The sequence below is a fragment of the Pteropus alecto genome, unplaced genomic scaffold, assembly GCF_000325575.1.
Source record: "Pteropus alecto unplaced genomic scaffold, ASM32557v1 scaffold22, whole genome shotgun sequence".
In the NCBI taxonomy this organism is placed as follows: domain Eukaryota; kingdom Metazoa; phylum Chordata; class Mammalia; order Chiroptera; family Pteropodidae; genus Pteropus; species Pteropus alecto.
The window spans coordinates 13,872,664-13,893,501 of record NW_006434839.1 but is presented as its reverse complement, the minus strand read 5'-3'; the positions used below and the strand labels follow the sequence as shown (position 1 = coordinate 13,893,501).

General features: G+C 35.3%; 2 protein-coding genes and 1 pseudogene across 5 annotated transcripts in view; all 3 read right to left on the bottom strand.

Moving 5' to 3' along the window:
• IQUB (IQ motif and ubiquitin domain containing) overlaps nucleotides 1-2,150 on the bottom strand; it is a 54,439-nt gene extending 52,289 nt beyond the window's left edge. For 2 of the 4 annotated variants that reach the window (XM_006910561.3, XM_015588271.2), the window contains exon 1: nucleotides 1,341-1,493. The gene's annotated coding sequence lies outside the window, so the exon portion shown is untranslated. Of the gene's footprint in view, nucleotides 1-1,068; nucleotides 1,278-1,340; nucleotides 1,494-1,620 lie in introns of those variants that run through there. The other 2 variants (XM_015588269.2, XM_015588270.2) reach the window with 2 other exon arrangements.
• A 5,718-nt stretch (nucleotides 2,151-7,868) lies between these two features.
• Nucleotides 7,869-20,770, bottom strand: NDUFA5 (NADH:ubiquinone oxidoreductase subunit A5). The gene is made up of 5 exons (XM_006910560.3): nucleotides 20,661-20,770; nucleotides 20,299-20,343; nucleotides 16,904-17,020; nucleotides 11,745-11,810; nucleotides 7,869-8,784 (listed from the first exon to the last, which is right to left on the bottom strand). Exons 1-5 carry the CDS (start codon nucleotides 20,679-20,681, stop codon nucleotides 8,683-8,685), a joined length of 351 nt encoding a protein of 116 aa, XP_006910622.1. The 5' UTR covers nucleotides 20,682-20,770; the 3' UTR covers nucleotides 7,869-8,682.
• On the bottom strand, nucleotides 9,316-9,428 carry LOC112478791 (annotated as a pseudogene).
• Nucleotides 20,771-20,838: the final 68 nt, after the last annotated feature.

The window sequence follows — 20,838 nt, the reverse complement described above, 5'->3', positions numbered from 1 at the left end:
AAATGAAAATTAGTACAGGATTTGGAATAATTATTGGTCAGTTTTCTTACAAAATTAAACACATACTTTTCCTATGACCTAGCAATCTGTGTCCTTTAACCAAGTAGGATGAAAAACTACATTCCCACAAAACCTGTACACGAAAGTTTAGAAAGCCTCTATTCTTAATCACCAAAGACCTGAAACAACACAAATGTTCCTTATCCGATGAATGGATACACATACTGTGATTCATTCATAAAATGGACTACTACTCATCAATAAAAAGGAATAAGCTTAATACACACAACAATATGGATGAATCTCGAATTACGCTAAGTGAAGCCAAATCTACAGGCTACATACTGTCTGATAAGTGAAAAAGTAAAGATGTTGGTGCATAAACTCGAGTTCCCAGGGTGAAATCCAAAACTGCCCACCTACACGGAGGGAAAGGAGAGATTGAAAAAAAGAGGCAGACCACTCCAGATAGTAGCATCTAGCACAGTGAGGGACCTCCAAGGAGAGGGGAGAAGGTAAGGATGCTCTGATTGCCCAGTCCAGTTCGAGGGTCAACACAAGGTCACATCCTCGACCTCCAAAAGCACAGACCAGTACGTACAATGTTTCAGGTACTAGTATATATTTGTACATGTATAGAATATCTCTGGAAGGTGAACTGGAGAACGGGGCAGTGGGTGAGTAAATGGGTGGAAGGCAGATTCTCACTGTTTATTTTTTTACTGTTTATTTTTTTAAATTATATTTATGTATTATCTATTCAAAATTAAATGTTTTAACCTTAAAATTTGTTTTAAAAGAAACAGCAGTCTCTATTATGATTGCATACAAAAAAAAAAAAATCCCCCTTTCACTACAAATGCATTATTTTCTTGACAGATCTAGAATGTTAGTGTTAGTAAGGAAGGATTTAGTTTTGCCTTCTAGCAAATAGACGTGTTAAGTTTTAAAGTTTTTTAAGAAGCAAAGACCATGGGTGGAGAGGCGAGCGCCAGTGAGGAAAGACAATGGTCACCAAAGACGACTAAATGTTTTCTACTGCCATACATTTTGTTTCTATACTATTACCGTGAAAAGCACGGGGCGCGGGGCGAGGTGTGCCTCCTAGCTTGATACTGCTGCTTCTGAATCCCAACTCAGAGATTCGGAGCCAGAAATGAAACCAAAAAAGAAGGGGAGCTTTGCACGGCTTTGAAAGTAAAAGTGGAACATTCCCGACGGCCAAGCAGCCCACAGAGCCCAGGAGGCATAAACGCCCGGCACATAGTCCTCGGAGTCACTGGCTCAAGGCCGGTCTAAGGGTTGGGCCAGGAGAGGGCAGCCAGAACCTGTCCTCCTACCTGACTAATTATGCAGCTACTCCGGTCGAAGAGGAGTACGCTCCCAGAAACAAGCATCCATGCTCGCCGCTCTCTGTTGCCGGCAGTATCCTAGCAACGACCACAGCACCGCCTCCTCCCGCCTCGGCACCACTCCCGCGAGAGGCGGCGGTTTTCCGCCTGGGAAAGGAAGGCCAAGGAGGGCTGTGGAGTCTGGGGATCGATGGGGCGGGGGGATTCGAAGGGCGGGGCAGGGCGATTCGAGGGACGGGGCGGAGCAAGGGGCGAAGAGAGTAGTTACCTACTCGTTAGATCTGAAAGTGACTGGACTCCAATAACCACTCTCCAAGATTCCTCTTACATTTGTGAAAGGGAACAGTTCTCCGAACCAAACATTGAAAGCAATTTACTCCTATAGATATGAAAAACCAGGGTTATAGAAAATATAACTGTGAAATGAACATTTTGATAAAGGAAAACGCCGTACAACAGTAGGTAACTACTGACTTTTGTTATATTTATAACTTGGCTCCCAACTTCCTGGCATACAAAGAGAAAAGGGGGACAGAAGCTATTAAATAAGTCCCCTTTTAAGTGAGGAGAAGCAAAGCTTTTGTTAATCATTGAATTATATAAGGTTTTTTTTTTCCTATCACTATAAATTCTTCAAATTGAGAGGGTTTTTAAAGAATGGGGGGAAAGGATCATTTGTGTTCCTACTGCAAATGTGGTAACAAACTTAATGTGTCTATCTCATAATAATAGCTAATTTATTAAGTATTATTTGTTACTAAGCACTTCATATTTCCAATTTAACCTTATAGAGATTTTATTAAGGAAAAACTGTGATTAGCTCCATTTTATTAACCAGGAAACTAAGGTTTAGAGAGGTTTAGTGAGGGATCCAGGATTAAATCCAGCAGTCTGACTCCAGAGCCTCAATTTTAAACCACTATTCTACACTACATTGTTTGATTTAATACACTTAGCTATTTAAAAATGATGTAAGATTAATAAAATTAAAATTTTTGTTATATATAGTACAGGTCCACTCCTTCATAAGTCTGTCTTCCTTTTTTTATATCATTCTTTTGGCATTGTGTTATCTCTCAATAACTTCCTAATGTCTACTTTTTCAGTTTTCATCCTATTTTAAAAAGTATATTTATTATTAGAATGATATAAAATATATATCTCCAGATAAAAGTCTTTAATAATGGTTTTAAAATAAAGCAAATGCATTTAAATCACTGCATGAATCCACATATTTATGAAGAGCAGAGAAAAAAGAGAAAAGGATCATTCAGATGACCATTAGGGTTAGTCTTTCATGGGTAAATCAGGTATGATATGAGGTGTGAAGATACGTGCTTCCAAACACTCCCCACTCCCACCTCCAAAATCATAGTGTGTCTTAATTTTATTAGTAATGAGAATCCCGCTGGTTTTAAACACTCACCTTTCTTTCTGGGTCTCTGCTTTAAAATTTATCATCCACAGCCCTCCACGTTAGGGATAGTAATAAAAAAACTGGGTTTAGGCATAGAAACAGGAGATGGAGGAAAGAAAATCTAATGATAGAGAACTTCAAGTACTTCACAGTGTAAAATGTGACTAGAAACCTAGTATATGTTCACATTTTATTTATAGTTTGCTGTGAAGATGATCTTATACAACTATATAAGCTTAACTTAATTGGTAGGCTTCCCAGGTAATCATTCTGGTTATTAGCATATCAAAATTACACACACACATACACACACTGTCGTTATTTGCTTATATAAAGATAAATGCAAGCTGAAAACAACCAATAGGAAAGACTCCATTCTAAAACTGGAAAAGTAATTTTACATTATTTTCTATTTACTTTTCACAACAAACCTATACATTTTCTCATGACTTATTGCCCAAAATGAGTTATCTTTATTCTCATGAAACACCTACCTTTATCTTAGCCTTTATTGATAATGATTTCTTTTAATGTGTTTTTATTTTTACAAAGATGCCACCTAGTGGCTTTACAAAATCAAGCATTTCAAAGTATTTCTCGTTACTTCAGGCTACAATGTGTTTTCATATAAATGAATGAATTTAAAAAAAAAATAGAATTTAGTAGAACAAGGATATAAAATTATGCTTTGGAAATTATCTATGTGGATTAAATTTGGATCATAATACCTCGTAAAGAAAATGGAAATACAGATAGTATTTCCAGTCTATTCTATAACTATAAGGGACTGGTTATTGAAATTCAGGGTTTTCCCATTTTCGAAAGGTCATATGGGCATATACTGTATATTCTGTGACACATTCAGTGGGTTTGGAGAAGTAGAATCAGAGAAGCATAATCAAATACATTAATATGTTTGCAGCAAAATAGATTCATATTCACATTAAAGTGGGATAAAGGCCACTAATAGTCTTATGTCAATTCTTGTCAGATTTTACTTCCAATAAGTCATGAAAAAAATTTGTTTTCAAACATTTTTGGAGTTTGGAATTTAGATAGGAAATTTTGAATGTTTTATCCTGAGGAAAAGAAGTAACACTTCCGTTAAAAAAAAAAAAGTAAAATGAAATATTGTCATAAAATAGTAATGTTTATCTTTAGAAATGCCTACAAGGTTCACCTGAAAAAAATATTTGAAGATCATGAGAAATCCCTCCCAAAAATCTCTGCAATGCTTTTCATTTATAGAGTTATATATAAAAAAAAGCTATTCTACCATAAATTACATTTAAGTACATTGAAAAAAATTAGCTAAAATAAACCTAAAGATCTCTTTGAAAATGCATTATTAGCAATGCATGGCAAGATAAATTTAAATTCTCCAGCACACTCAAAAAAAATTTTTTTAACCTTTTTTTTTCAATTTCTACGTATAATGCATCATGTTCCCTTTCCTGTCTCTGTGTTTATGGAAGCATGTGTTGAGATGGCACCATCTCAGCTGAGATCCTGTGTTTGACTCTTTTGAGCACTGTCAAACCTCATTAGACATGTAATATAAGAATAAGAAGAATAAGAAACAAACTTTCATTAAGACTTTGGGATTTAGGGGTAGCCTATGATAATTCACTACTTTTCTCACTAATTTCTTTCACTAACTAGTTTTGGCTTATTATCTCTAAATACATACTTTTGAACAAATTTCTCCAGTACCTACTAATAATTCAAATCCCATATCATACTCCCACTTTGATTTCTTGTAAATTATATTTAAAATAAACCTCTTTATCCTCTTCTAAACCAAACTCTTCTCATTTACCTTTTTTTCTCAGAGTATTACTATTATGATAGGCTACAAACCCACTGAGTACCAAGTTTTAAAGGAAATTCTGCCCTCAGATGCAAACCACTCAGAGTTTAGAACTTGGAACTTTACTCGAGACTCCAGAATAGGTTTGCATAGGTTTTTTTTAACTTGTTTCTTTACATAACTATGGAGGCTGGGAAGAAAAAGAAAAAGCTGATATTAGCCTACAGGTGAGAATTTTCTTATACAGAATATTGTTATTTTCTCCCTTTGAGAAAGAAAACTTGAAGCTTGATATAAATAACTGGGGAAATGCAACAAGAGCTCGAAAGTCCGCTTTGCAATTGGAGAACATTAAGGTCTTGCAAAATCAGAAGATCTTGGCTTCTGAGAATAGTGAAACCGAACTCTTAAGACTTCATGGGGAAGTTCCTGGATCAATGGAAGAACACAGACTATCTGGAATATCATCTTTACTGTCCAAAGGAATTAGGAAATCTGGCCCGACGGGAATTCTGCCTGGAAAGCCTGCTGAAGGAAGCATCAGGTGAAGAGATTTAACTTCTTGAGGCAAAATGGCAAGTCTTCCCATTGTGGTATGTCCAGGCCAGAATCTTGACCTCCATTTGACAGAAGATGGCTTTCCTTTTTATCTAGGATCCTAATCTTCGTTGTTGTACTTGAAAATAAACATGCTTTGCATTATAACAACAAAAAAAAGTTCGATTAGTTTCACCTAACTGCACTTTAAGATTAGAAAAGGAAATAATCAGAATAAGCTTCTTTCATCCTCCAGTTCTAAGGAAAACACAGAGGGAGGGGGAAAAAATGGAGAGTGAAGGGACACAATGAAATCTGAGGCCTGGTGGCCCATGGATGCCACTAATGGCATCATGTTCTTTCTATTCAGATGACAGACTACTTCAACTTCTCCTGGTGTAAAAAAGATGGCAACCCTCAGAGCTGAGCAAGTTGGTGCTACATATCCTATTTGCCTAGGACGGTCATGGTTTATCTGTTATCCTTCTGAAATTATGAACACTTCCTTTCATTCTCAAAATCATTACAGGTTGAATAAAAAGAAAATCATATGGTTATACAGATACAACCCATTTTCACACCCAAGGAAAGAATGCCCGGAAATTTGAATATTCTGCACTCATCCAGATAGGTGAAATGGGGCATCGATTTGCTGCCTTATTTTTTTTTTTACAAAGTTCAAACTGATTAGCTTCTTTTTCTTTTGAAGTGTCTGGAGTATGATAATTTGAATAAAACATATGAGAAGCCTAGAGAGAATTGAAATGGGCCATTCTGAAAATAATTCAAATTAGTCTAGAAGCCATTCAGCAATGCTGAAGGTCTTTAAATAGAATTTAATTTCCAATTGATCAGGAAAGCTTAATCGGAAAGTTTATAGGAAGCAACCGGTAAACATTGATGGGGTAAAGAAAACTGAGTGTAAGGTTGTTTGGGCAGTTAGAATGGCAGTAAATGTAAAAGAATAATAGACCACAGTGCAATGCCTTTTAGATACCTACCCCATTAGCTGCCTGTGATCCATGTGAATATATTCGCAGGAAATGAAATCCTGTTTACTACCTCTGTTCGCATTTGTTCTTTATAGGTACTTTGACAGAAAAAGTCAAGAAAGCAGGGTCTAGGTTCTTTTGGTGCAGCCCATACAGTACATGCAGGAGTGACAGCATCATATGCATTCATAAGGAAAAATATAATGGTTAGGAGTCGTCAGAGTTCTGGAGCAAGTCTCTCTAGGTTCAGAATGTAGCTCCACATCTTACTAGTTATGTCACCTTGGGTACGTTATCATACCATCTCTTTGCCTCAGTTTCTCAGGATCCCCACGTCGCACAATTGCAGTGGAGCACTACTCACTGAATTCTGGTTTCCTTATCTGGAAAATGGAGATAATTTGCAGGATCTTCCTCTTAGACTAGTAGTGCAGATTTAATGAGTGAAATTAGTCAAGTACTTAGAACAGTACCTGGCAAACATGAACAAATATTAGCTATTATTATTATTATTACATTATTACTAAGACCCTGCCAGAACCTGCAGCTGGGGAAAACCTTGAGCCACATCCTCCAGCCTACAGAAACAATGGAGCAGACAGAACCATAGTTGCAGGAGATAAGCAGGCCCAGGGAGTTTCTAAAGTCATGCATGTGCATTAGTTAAAAAAGGTGTCCTATAGTCAACTTTCCCTCATTATCATAGTAAGAAGCACTCCCCGCTAAGTGGAGATTAAGATGCTAATGAGACATGCTACCCAGGATACAGCATATTGGTACAGGGAAAGACCAGCCTCAACATACTTTGGGAGAGAAAAAGGAAAGGGTAAGGGGTGGGCTCCAACCCCAAGAGCCTATACAACTCCTGGGGAACCACATCCATTCTCTTTCGGAGTGACTCCCTTAGTACAAGTTTTCACTTTAATAAACTTTCTCTCTGCAAAAGTTTTACCCACTCCTTGATTTCCTAAGAGGGGCAAGGACCCCTGTGCCGGAAACAGTTACTATTCCACAACTAGCATTTCTAATGCAGACATCAATAAGGTCCCCTTTTATTAACAGCCACAGGAGCTCTGTTGGTGAAATATATACAATGCCCAAGAACAATGGGAGAAGTGGGGCTGAGAGTATAACAGAGGCACATCAAGCCAGCTTTCTGTTTTTATGTGCCCAAAGGACTAAAAGAAAAAGGCTGGTTAGTAAATTAGCTTGAAAGCATCTATGCAAACATGCTTTAGGATATTATTTTCTTACTAATTCTGATGTATCATATATTAAATTATCTATTATATATTAAACCAAATGTTTAGAACTGAAAAGGAAGTTATAAATCACAAACTCTACTTTTTACAGAGAAGGAAATAAGCCATCCTGAGAGGTTAACTTGCCTCCCCTAGTCACTGAGTTCATGATGGCACTAGAAGCATGGGAATGAGAACCCCTGGACTTCTGACTCTCCCTCTAATGCTTTCCCACTTCCCCCACAGGTTTCCCTTAGTCTGACTGCTGAAAAGTAACTCAACCCACCTCGTTAATACTTATTTAGCATTCAATTTACAACTCTGCAAGAGAAAAAATATATTGGAAAAAGAAAAATACAATTTTTTTCTCATTCTGAAAATTCTAAGATTCTACTTTGCCACAAGAAATAGCAAACACACACACACACAAACTCACACCCCCAAAAGTACTATCTTTGAAGTTAAGAAATATCAAATTTAACAGAGTATTTAGAAATAACAGAGGCTAGGAAGAAAAGGTGAGGACACACGAAAAGTAATTTTATTTTTGTTTAACCTTAAGCTTGTCAACTGCTTCTTTGCTTAAACAGCACTTATCTTTGTTTAACCCTTCTGCACTCACACTGGAAACTCAGTGAAGACTATTTAGTGATTCCGCTTTGAAGTTATAACTATACGACTAAGATGTCTGCTAGATAAACTTTAGGAACTTTTATCTCTTCGTTTACAGAAATTCTCTTTCCTGATGTAGTTTGGTTAATCAAGAAAACTAAAGGCTAAGGGCTAGAAAGCCAACTGCCTTAAATGAGACGAAAGAAAAAGTTTTTCCAACTACCACTATAAATAAGAAATCTCTCAAATATCAAGCCAATTTCCTCAACTATACAATAAATTTTAATTTGATGGTTTTTACTGTTACTACTTCATTTTAAACAATGACCTATAAATTTGTTTAAGCAGTAACAATAATTAAAGACCTTTTCTAGGTTTATCGGAATTAAAAATAATTAAATGATAAGATACTACTAAGAATATTTGACCTTTCAAACATGGCCTCTGCATTGAAATCTATAGAAATTTTTCCAATTAACTTTCAAATTGTCCGACAACTTCTATTTAAAAAAAAAAAAAATCTTCGAAATAATTTAAATGCTTTACAAACTAAAAACTGATATCATAAGTCTCTACTACATAATTACTAATTTTAAAAAGTCTCCTAAATATGTTCTATGTCAGTTTTCTTGATAAGATATAAATAATATGGAAACTTTTGATATAATAGGACATTTAATTACATCAGCTTCCTGTCAACACACAAGTCATTTAATGATGATTATATCGGCCATTTCCACTGGTTGGCAGGAGGCTCTTCCACTAAAGGCTCCCACGGCTTCCACTGTATCATTTTTCTCGCCAGACTTAGTTCATTTTCAGCCTGTTAATAAAATGTTTTAAAAATATCATTTGATTATACTGTTTAACAGATATTATCATGGCTAATAACCGAAGTACAACTAGACAGAACTACTGCTTTCATATTAATACCTAATAAGCTGTTCTACTATCAAATGTTGAACATTATTAATTAAATTACCTTAATTCTCACAGCTACACAATCTCCACAACTCAGAAAGGATAGCATTTGATTTCTTCTATTCGGTTAAAACTTACTATTAGAGTGTTCAAAAGTTTAGTTGGTGACTTTTCAATCTTAATTGTGTTTCACCATTAGACTACAAATTCTTTGAGGATCAGAAGTATGTCTCTTCATCTACTGTCAAGAGCTTTCAAACTTTATCTTACCATGCATGGCCCACAGTAAAAAAAAAAATAATTACTAAGGGATCCACAATACACACATATAATTCAAACAAAACTAAAAATATCATTACCTTTAATAGCTGTGATATACTCTATTTTCTATTGTAATTATTATTATTATTTATTATTATTTTTTTTAATATAACACCTACAGCACCTGGTATTCCTAGGTGGTCTCCAATCCAAGTACTAACCAGGCCTGACCCTGCTTAGCTTCCGAGATCAGACGAGATCGGGTACGTTCAGGGTAGCACAAACTCTACTGTAATTTTTTTAGTGCCAGTTATAACTCGCCTGCTGATTTCATGACCCAGTCACTTAAAACCACAGTTTATAAAACAGTTTTCCATGTAATGTAAAATATAATAGGTGCACAAAAAATATTTCTTGGTTGAGTTAGTTTCCTTAATCAGATTATGTTACATTTAATTTTTCCTTTCAAACACGATTTACAACATATTTAACACATATATTTTAGATATCTTTTTATTTCACTTTTCTTCTAGAACAAAAAGACCTATGACAACTCTGGCCAACTTAGACACTGTTGAACACTTGTCAGGATGTCAGGGAAGAAATTCAAACAGAATAAATGCTTAGGTTCTATCAGAAACTATAATCATAAAATTAAAAGGCAATGCCTCATTTATGCCAGTGGTGCAAAACAGCCAATTTACGTTTAGCAATAACAATCTAAACATAAACAATAAGTTAAAGAGTAGATTAATAGAAATCTGGGAGTAGAGGTACTTATTAATGCTGACATGAGAAAACTGTATAAATACTGATTTAAAATACCCCTTATAGTGGCTATCTCTCTGACTGCCCCTTGGCCTGGATCTTTTGACCGTCCATGCTTTCTTGATGCCCACAAGGTATCGTTCAATGAGGGGAGGGTATCTACCATGAACACCATGAAGTCAGCTTTATTTTAAGAAGCTGGACCCAGTTGACCACTCCCTCCCTCTTCTTTGGCTTATAACACACTGTCTTTTCCTCATTTCTCTTTTAGTATCCCTCTAGAAATGGACTATCCAAGATGGTAGCCACTACCTACACTTGAAATGTAGCTAGTTTGAAATCAGATGTGCTGCAAGTATAAAATATACACCAGGTTTTAAAGACAATATAAAAAATAATGTAAAATATCTCAGTATTTTTATATTGATTGTTTCAATGATAAAATCTTAGTTATATAATTGCATGATAAATTAATGTATCAACTAAAGTCAAGTCACGATCAAAGTAAAAACAGGTAGAAAAGAAAGAAAAGTAGGAAGAGGACAATAATAAGTCTGCAGCAAGTTCCCATAACACTACATCTAGTACCATAGTCGAACGAATAGAAAGGCTAAGAAAATAGCCCTTTGAAAAGCATACATTCACTAAAAGCTGTATGAATGCCCCATTCCTCTTTTTAATTTATATTTTTACTTTTTCAATTATGGTTGACATATGATATTAGTTTCAGATGTACAACACAATTAGACATTTGTATAACTTACACAGTGATCACTGATAAATCCAGTACCATCTGACACCACACAGGTATTGTAATACTACTGACTATATTCCCCATGCTATACGTCCCCATGACTATAAATTTTCTAATTACCAGTTTGTACCTCTTAATCCCCTCCCCTCTTTATCCATCTCCCCACCTCTTAGTCTTCCTTTAACAGAGCCATCTAAAAATGTTTTCGCATAACATGTCTGTTGGTGAACTATCTCCCTAATTCCCAATACTATACAATATTTCCTTTCATGTGTCCTTCGATAAAAGGCAAGAAAACTTAAGAAGACCAACATGAAAAACTGTAAAAATTAAATGAAACAGAATTAAATATTCATCAGACCCATATAAGGAGAAGACATGGCAGGGGCGTGGAGTGGGCAGGGGGAGGTGATTTTACTAAATAAAAAATTTAAAAACCTCTATATATGGGAGAAGATATTCAATTGAAATCAAAAGGCAAAAAACAGACTAAAAGAAAAAAAATGTAAGGACAATAGGTCAAAAGTTTAAGGTTAATACCTTTCATTTTTAAAAACAATTGAAAATCTGTAAGAAAAACACTTGAAACAAATGAAGAGTAAAATATTAATAGTTAATAAAACATGAAAACTAAAAACATATTTTAAGTTTTACCTTACTAGTAATTCAGAAAAAAGAATATACAACTAAAAAAAAAGGGGGGGGCATCATTTCCCCCAATTTAATTAAAAATTATATACAAAAACATAAAAGTATTTGTATCTAAAAGATAAAATTTTTCAAATAACAGTAATATTGTGTTACCAATTTGAACTATATTAAGGCTGACAAGAACATGATGATTAAATTCAAAGGCTATCAAACCTGCCAACAGAAGCCTCATAAATTCAAATTATAATCAATGATATTTAACTGACATATGCATTAGAAATATTTTCCATATGTGATTCTTAGAGTTGATGAATTGATACAAAGAAACTGAGTTTTCCTTTCTTTCTGGAATGTCATTTTTGTGCCTCTATACATTGTACCTCTGAATATTTGAAGCCAAACATGTAAAAATTCAACTTTTTCTTTACCTGAAGAATCGCCTCTTCTATTTGGCCACTCTGAAGTTGGTCTTCTAATCTTTTAACATCTGATTCCTATAATTTAAGGGGAAAAAAAGAAAGAAAAACATATTTAAACAAAGGAACTCAACATCTGAATGTTTCAATATCCTATATTTTAAAAACTCATATATAAAAAAACACTTAATATAACCAACATAACTAATTTTTCTTTAATTGTACCCTTACTAATATTTACCAAATATCTTGCAGAAACCCATTTTATCTCTCTACTAATTTATTGCTTTTCTGTCTTAATATTAAAAAGTATTAAGTGTTTACTGACATGCTTATCAGAGATAAGAAATAAGATATCTAATTCAGTCTTTTTAAAATACAGATTTTCCAGGTCTTTTTAGGTAATTTATTATTTATTATTTTTTAATTAACAAATCCTTTTTTGTAACATTTTATTTTTTTATTTTTCCTCTTCTCCCCTCCCCTCTGAAAATACAGATTTTAAAATAGCATTTTATTTTCTTAGTATTTCCTATATTTCCTCTGAGTACATTAGCATTAAAAATAATTGCTATCCTAGGACCCAAAATTCCACTCCTAGGTATAAACCAAACAGAAATGCAAATAAGTTAACCATAACATGTTCAAGAATATTCGCAGCATCACAAATTATAGCCCCAAACTAGAAACAAGCCAAATGACCATATGTAATAGAATGAATAAACTATAGTATTTGAGTATAATACTATGCAGTAATGAGAATGAACAAACTACAACTGAACACAACAGACGATTCTCTCAAACATAATATTTAGCAAAAGAAACCAGACATGATAGAATACAAACGGATGATACCATTTATAAAAAGTTCAAAAACCAAGCAAAATGAATGTGGTGGTAAGAGGTCAGAAGAGTGGTCATCTTTAGGACAGCAGTAACTTTGAGGGGAACAAGAGAGGATTTTGTTGTTCCGGAAATGTCCTCTCTGATTTGATGTCATCATGGGTGTAATTACTTTGTGAAAATTCATTAAGCTCTGTATTTCAGCACGTGTCTTTGTGTACATTATTCTTCAAAAAGTTTTTAAAGAAATGCTAATGTACTACCCAGAATATTCAATGACATACATTTATTTTCTAATACATTGAGCTTTTTGAGAACCAAAAACCATGTCCTATACTTACACATGCATAAGTAAATAAGTATAAACGGGGTAGGGGGTTTTTTTGACCTTAATAGAATGAAAAGAGGGAGGGGAAAAAAAAGGTATTCTCTACAGAAATTGGCATGTTTCTGCCTCAGGACATCTTCTGGCTGATCCAAGGTATCTGTTTGGCTTGTTCCTTCACCTCCATCCAAGTCTTCGCTTGCATATCATCTCAATAGGGAGGACCACTTAAACTGTTGTAGAATGAACAATGCCCCACAAGACGTGCATTAAGTAATCCCCAGGACCTGTGAATGTTACTTTACATGGCAAAGACTCTGCAGGTGTGATTGTTAAGAATCTTGAGAAGGGGAGATTCTTCTAGATTATCTTAGAGGGCTCTAAATACAAGTGTTCTTAAAAAAATAAATAAATAAAAGTACTTAAGACAAAAAAAAAAACTAACTAAATAAATACAAGTGTCCTTATAAGACAGAGGCAGAAGAAAATTATACATAGGAGAAAGTAATGTGACAGAAAGTAATGAGGCAGAGATTAGAGTGATGGGACCACATGCCAAGGAATGCCAAAACCCACCAGGGCTGGAAGAGGCAAGAATAGATTCTACTCTAGAGCCTCCAAAGGCTCTACAACTTGATACTGATTTTAGACTTTTGGATTGCAGAAATGTAAGAGAATAAGTTTCTATTGTTTTTAAGCCAACAAGTTTATAGTACTTTGTTACAGTGGCCATAGAAAACTAATACATAACATCCCTCATTACCCTGGTACACATCATTCTTCTTTTTTATTTTTCTACATTACAATATGTTCTAACATACTATGTAATGTACTTCTTTATTCACTTACTTATTTTACTTATTTATTTCTTTGCCTCCCATCATTAATGAATAATCTTCAAGAAGGCAGGGATTTTTATCTGTTTTGTTCATTGCCATGTAGACACTAGCTTTGATGCCTAGGATCATGTGGCATATAAACAGGCATTTGATAAGTTGGAAAAAGCAGTTGGAAAAGAAGGGGAAAAACAGAAGATGAACATGTTTGGGAACAACTGTTTAACTCAGAATTAACTGAGCTATGAAAGCCAAAAATCAAAAGCAAAAGAGGAAAACTATTACAAGAGACCCAGGAGGGTAAAGGTTAAGAAAGAAAGAAATGTTCAATAATATTTTCAACTCAGTAAAAGCATGTGTTAGGAAAATAATTCAAAATTTGTCTTATTGAAAACGAGTCAGTAATGTGGCATTTACCAATGGCATAATGCCATTAAGCTGAATAAGGTATCATGTACCTCATGTTTGCTATATGCTTGCAACTGTGTTAAGCACTTCACATAAATCACCTCATTCAGCACTAACAGTAAGTATACATGGTAGGTACCAGTAAATCCATGTTATAGACAAGGCAAGTGAGACAGAGAAATTAGGCAATATGCCAACAGTCATTCAGCAAATAAGTATTAGAGCTGAGATGAAAATTTTGGACAGTCTACAAACCAATGCTTCTCCTCAATATGCTATTACTATCTCCTTGGTATAATCTACAAAATATTTACTTTTATTTCTATTTCAGATTTAGCAGATATTTTATAATCATAATATTCACTGAAGACTTGTCTGTGGCTCTATGGGGAGTTAAAAATCTGTGATGATTTAACAAAAAATAAGAATCAGTGATATAACTATTCTATAGTGCCTGGGGTTGTTAAAAACGACTTATATTTAGCCTTTTGAATAAACAAACATTTCTAAGAGACCTTAGATAAGTGCCAGGTGCTACAATAGATTCTTCAGATACAAAGATGAATGCAATCATTTTTCACAAGTAGCTTACAACTAGTAGAGGAGACATAAATAAAACACAATATGTTAGGTACAATGGAAGAGAGCAAGGAAGTTGTAGATCTCTTCTTAGGGAGGTAAAAAAAGATTTCACAAAGGAAGTGGTAATCTTAAGGGCTAAGTAAGAACTGTAAGACAGACAAGGTAAGGACATTCCAGGAAAAGGGAAGAGAAAATACAAAAGAACACAAAAATAAACTTGCATGGAATTCACATAACTATCAACAGTTTGGTATTGCTAAAAATAGGGTACAACACAGAAAATAACAAGATAACCTACAGCCAGCCCTTGGAGGGCCTTCCATCCAAGCTAAGGACTTTATCCTGTATGTCAGTGGTTCTCAAATCTGATATACATCAAAATCATGCAAATAAACATAGCTAGGTGAGTTTCACACATTCAGCTCAACATAAATCCTTAAACTCAGTCTTTGAGAAATATTGAACAGGAAACCACGGTAAGGTTTTTAAGCAGAGACACTAAAATTTATGTATTGAAAAAGATCACTCTATTGGCAGTGAGGGGCTTATAATGAAGTATGATGAAACTATACACAGACTAGTCTGTTACAAGGCAATTGAAATAGCTCAGATCAGAGAAAAAGATTTTAGAACTAATAAGTGAAAGTAATGACAGTGAACTATTCTTTGGATGACACTGGCTGTGAGAGAAAAGAGATATAGGGCAAAAGGAAAGGAAGAAAATATAAAGATAGAATTTTCTTTTTAAGATAGAAACAAGCTAAATACATTTTGAGACCATCTGAAAGATGATAATAAAATAGGAGGCAAAAAAAGAAATAGAGAAGAAATGATTAATTGGGAACAAGGTCATGGAGAAAAAATGCAGAGAAAGAATCAAAGACACAGTCAAATAGATTGAATAGGTTCACCTTATGAAAAGAAAAAGGGAAATTTCTTACTCTGTGATGAGAAAAATATGCATAAGCCCATTTTCGTTAAGGAAAACATATTAAAAAAAATGTTCCCCTTTAGAGACTTTAATCTGTAAATTACTTCCAGAACTTCCAAGTTAAGAATAAAGGCACCAAATCAAATTTCATTGTTTTGCTGTATACCCAAGGTAAAGATAAGAATTCTCTTTAAACTATAGTTTGGTAATCTAAGATAAATACAATAGACCACTTATTGCATATATGTCAATTACTTTTGAAGTTTATAAATACTAAAAATTCAATGAAATAACTGCTACTATAGAAATTTAACAACAGTGCAATATAGTTTGGTATAAAATAATCAGCAGCAGTCAACTGTGTGCCTGTCTAGGGCCTTTGATTTGGAAGCTGTAAAACGCTTTTTTATTAGTCTGCTTGGGCTGCCTTAACAAAATACCTTAGACTGGGTGGCTTAAACAAAAGAAATGTATTTTCTCAAAGTTCTGGACACTGGAAGTCCAAGATCAAGGTCTGGCAGAGTAGGTTTCTGGTGACAGCTATTTTTCTGCATTGCAAACAGCCATCTTCTCACTGTATCATCATATGGCGTAGAGAGCATTAGCTCTCTGGTGTCTCTTCTTATAAGGACACTAATCCTACTGGATCAGGGCAGCACTCTAATAACCTCATTAACCTTAATTACTTCCATAGAGGTTCCAGCCACACCAGGGGCTTTAACTTATAAATTCTGGGAGGCCACATTCGGTCCTTAACAATGCTCAATAAAATTTTTCTTAGTTAAGTGACAAATTTGGTCCTCTTATTTTTGCAACAAAGCACTTTTTAAGTTATTTCTGACAATTTCTTAAAGCACACATTTTTTGTTGTTTTACTTCCTTACTTCTCTACTCTGAAACTAGAGAAAAGAGAAAAAGATTGATGTATCTACAGATAAAAAGTAAAAGACCAATAAAGGACTGGGATAGGGAAGAGAGATAAAAGAAATAGCTGCAATAGTAACTCAGGGAACAGAAGATCTTATTCTTTCACTCCAGTATTTAATAGTGCCTTGCATATAAAAGGACTCAGTAAACAGGAGTCTGCTGAATGACAGGAATAAAGGATGAAGAAAAGCATGGACGGAAGAATAGAAAGAAGAGGAAGTGTGCAGAATACACACACAAAATAGCAACTGAATTTTTTTGGTAAATGTTGCATTGGATGCCATGAATTTAAGAAAACAAAATCAAGTCAGCTACTTACCGCTTTAACCATAGCCAGCTTCTCATTTGTAATCTGTTCCGTATACTTTCTATATGCTGCATTTTTAGGAATTTGCTCAAGAACATCAAGAGTCTTTGTGTATAATATTCTTAGCCTCTGTAAAGACAAATCATGCAAATTTCCATTTTAAAATATCACCAAATATTTAATGAAACATTTTCAAAGTGAAACAGGTTAAAAAAGAAAAAAGACTCACAAACCGTTTCTTCAAAAAGCATTAACCTCCTCCTTGCTGTAATTTCTTTGGTTTTATGGTTTATCTCTTTTACAACTTACAAAAGATGAAATTTTTCCTTATTATTCCTTTCTATTTAATTCGAAATTTGTTTAGTTTAATTGTATAAAATTGAGAGGCACTAATACCTAGTTTAATTCATATATATTAACTATATAGATAAATGAATAAACACATCTACTTTGAGGACCTGTAGAAATCATTTTACTTAAAAGCAGTCTGCATATTTAGACAATTATGTATTTGAATATGATTTCCATAATAGAGGGTATTTTACTCTACTAATTTAGAGCTTGTCAGAGAATATATCATCCCAATTGTGTAAGGTTTTTTGAGCCTCTTTTTTTCTTAATTTTAGCAAAAGGTATAATAGAAAGGCCTCTTTCTAAAATTGGGATATTAATAATATTTGCTTCATATGGTATCATATAACTTACAATAGTACCTGGCACATATTTTCAATAAATGTTAGCATTATTATTCTATAGGAGAAGGAGCTACTTCAGCAGATATCAAGGAAGGGGTCACAGAAAAGGCAGCATCTGAGCTAGACTTTGAGGGATGGTAGGACTTGGACAATTAAAGATGTTGGAAAAAGCAATTTATACATAGAATACATGTATAGGATTGAACAGCAGAAAATGCAGGGAACATAAAGTAATCAGTATATTGTTTTATTTCCCTTTACCTGTGTTATCCTATATAGGAGCTACTAGCCAAATCTGGCTATGAAGCACTTGAAATGTGGCTAGTCTAAACTGAGATATGCTATAAGTGTCAACACACACTGGATTTTGAATATTTAGTTATGAAAAGACTACAAAATATCATTAATTTTTATGCTAATTATATATGAGAGTAATATTTTGGATATTTTAGATAAAATAACTTTTACCTTCTTTATTTTAAAAAAGTGACTCCTAGAAAATCTAAAATTACAAATGTGGCTTACATTTATGACTTGTATTATATTTTTATTGGACAGCATATGGCTAGAACATAGAACACATAAGAAACGGTTATGAGATAAGGCTGGAGAAAAACTGAGTCAAACTAAATTGCATGCCAATTTAAAGCATTTGGGATATAGTCTGTGGGCAATGAAAATATTTAAGGAAATTGTATGATTTGATCTGTGCTTCAAGAAAATTAACCAGCAGTAGTGAGTTAAAAGTACTGGGTGGAGAAACAGGCAGAAAGGCCAGTAATAAGGTTGCTGCAATTCTCTAAACGAGAGCAAGGGACTAAACTGTGATAATAATAGTAGGAAAAGAAGAGAGAGGTCTGGAGAGCTGTTACCGAAAAGGATCAACAGAACTCACTACTGGAATGAACATGAAGATACAAGAGAAAGAGAAGTATCAAAAATGATGTACGAATTCACAGCCTGGGGAGTAGAAAGACTCTGATACTCTCAGTAGACATTGAGCCCACAGTGAAAGAAACAGATTTAGAAAGGAAAACCCTGAGTTCGGTTTTAGACAATAATGAATCTAAAGTCATTAAGAACTCATGAGTATACAACATTCACTCAACAAACATTATTTACTGAGCACATACCATGTGCTAGTCATAATTCTAGCAGTGAATAAACAAATAAAAAAATCCCTGCCTTCATGGAAACCTACATTCTAAACAGAGACGAGATAAATGAGTAGAATACACTCTGCTGAAGAGTGACCTGAAGGGCCATAGCAAGGTCTCTTATTTAATGAAATGGAAGACCACAGGAGGGTTTTCCAGGAAAGGAGTGACATGACTTGACTTACTTTTTAGCAGGCTGACTCTAGTTTGATTGAAAAATGACCAAACGGAGGAGGGATAAGAAGGGAGAGGCAATTAGGAAGCAAATGCAATTATCCATTGTAGTGATAATAGTGGCTGAGAACAATGTAGCAGCAGAGGAGGTGGTGAGAAGTAGTGAAAATCAGGATATATTTTGAAGACAGAACGCAGAGGATTTACTGAAGTACCAAATGTGGAGTGTGAGAGGAAGAAAGGAATTGAAGATGATTTCAAGGTTTTTGACCTAGTAATTAGAAGAATGGAACTGCCATTCACTGAGATGAGAAAGAATGAGAAGAGAGTGGGTTTTAGGAAGATCAAGAACCCAATTTTGGACATGTTAAGTTTGGGATGCCTGTCTGACATCCAAGTGGAGATGTCCACAAGCAATAAAATATACAAGAGGTAACTGCTTGATATGGAAATCTAAGAGTTATCAGTGTAAAATGTGGTACTTAAAACCATCAGACTGCATCCAGACACCAAGAGAGCAAATACAGAGAAAAGGTGCAAGAATCAAGTCTTAGCGCTCCAAAATTTAGAAGTGGAGATATGAGAAATAACCAGAAAAAGATAAGGCAAAAAGAGCAGAGGAAAAAATGAACAGACTGGGGTGTCCTGAAGCTTAGTAAAGAAAGTGAATACTTGATGGAGACAGTGTGACAGGTTTCAAATGCTGCCACTGGGTCAATTAAGATGAGAAATGTGAGATGACCATTGGATTTAGCAGCACCGAGATCATGGTGACCTTGAAAAGAAAAGACCAGTCTGGCAAGGCCTGACTGGAGTGGGATCAAAGGAGAATAAAAGAAACTAGAGATAGGTAAGTACAGATAACTCTTTCGAGTTATCTATACAGGGAAGGAGAGAAATGATGTAGCAGTTGGAGGGATGAGAAAGATCAAAGTAAGTTTTTTGTTTTGTTTCTTTTTTTTAGATGAACTCATACCTGAACACTAATTGGGAAAAACATACTAGAAGGGAAAATAGATAACAAAAGGGGCAATTGCTAGAGCGGTATCTTCGGGAAGCCAAAGTGTATAAGGAATCTAGGGAACCTAAGCAGAAACGGTGAGACGGGGGAAAAGGTGGAAAATGGAGATATAGACTTGGGAGGGTACTCACAAAAGTACGGGTGAAGCGACAAGAATGCCAGGGAAAAAGTCACCAAAAAAAGAAACTCAAGAAAAAGGCCATGACACACAGACAGACACCGGATCACAAAGTAGACACCGCTCTCATCTCAAAAGCTCACGCTGAGTTGGAATTCTGGACTGGAAATATCCGTATCGGTTAACCTTTCAACAAACAAGGTGACTGAAAGCTCAGGAACGAAAAAAGAAGAGGTACATACCTCGTGTGGACTCTCACATACAGCCAACCCCACAAGGCCAGTGGTCTGTTGAAAAACAAAACATGATTCGTGCTGTTTACAATTCGGTGCGTCCACCTAGCTAAGGAAAAGCAAAACCACCAATCCTTTGGCTAAAACTGGCCCCAAACCAGCTACGGGTCTCAATGCCGCTTGCGCGGAGCTGCTTCTGCCTCTCCGAGCGCAGCCACCAAACCGACCACCTCTGAGGGCAGAGCCGCACCAGTGCCCAAAGGCCCCGCCAAGCACACGCCAGTTCCGGCCACCACCCGCGGGATGAGGGCCTATCCGGCTGCCTCTACCCCTACAGTCTCAACCCTAGCAGTGACCTCCACTCGGCTCACCTTCTTCAGCAAGCCCGCCATGACAGCGTCCACTCGCCGAGTTCGCGCAGCCCTCTGGGAACCTCGTTCAGACCCGCTCAATCCACCACCGAGGCCGCCGCTCAGTCGCCATGGAAACATCTTGGCTCCTCCCACTCAAGACGGAGCAAAGACTCTACCCCGCCCATGCCCAAAGGGA

Bases quoted from the DNA above. Each gene is read 5' to 3' on its own strand.
- NDUFA5 (XM_006910560.3), bottom strand. From the start codon at position 20,681: ATGGCGGGCTTGCTGAAGAAG. The intron at 11,811-16,903 runs GTAAGTAGCTGA...CTTAAATTATAG, and splicing joins AGCTGGCTATGGTTAAAGCG to GAATCAGATGTTAAAAGATT. The intron at 8,785-11,744 runs GTAAAGAAAAAG...TTTTATTAACAG, and splicing joins TAGAAGAGGCGATTCTTCAG to GCTGAAAATGAACTAAGTCT.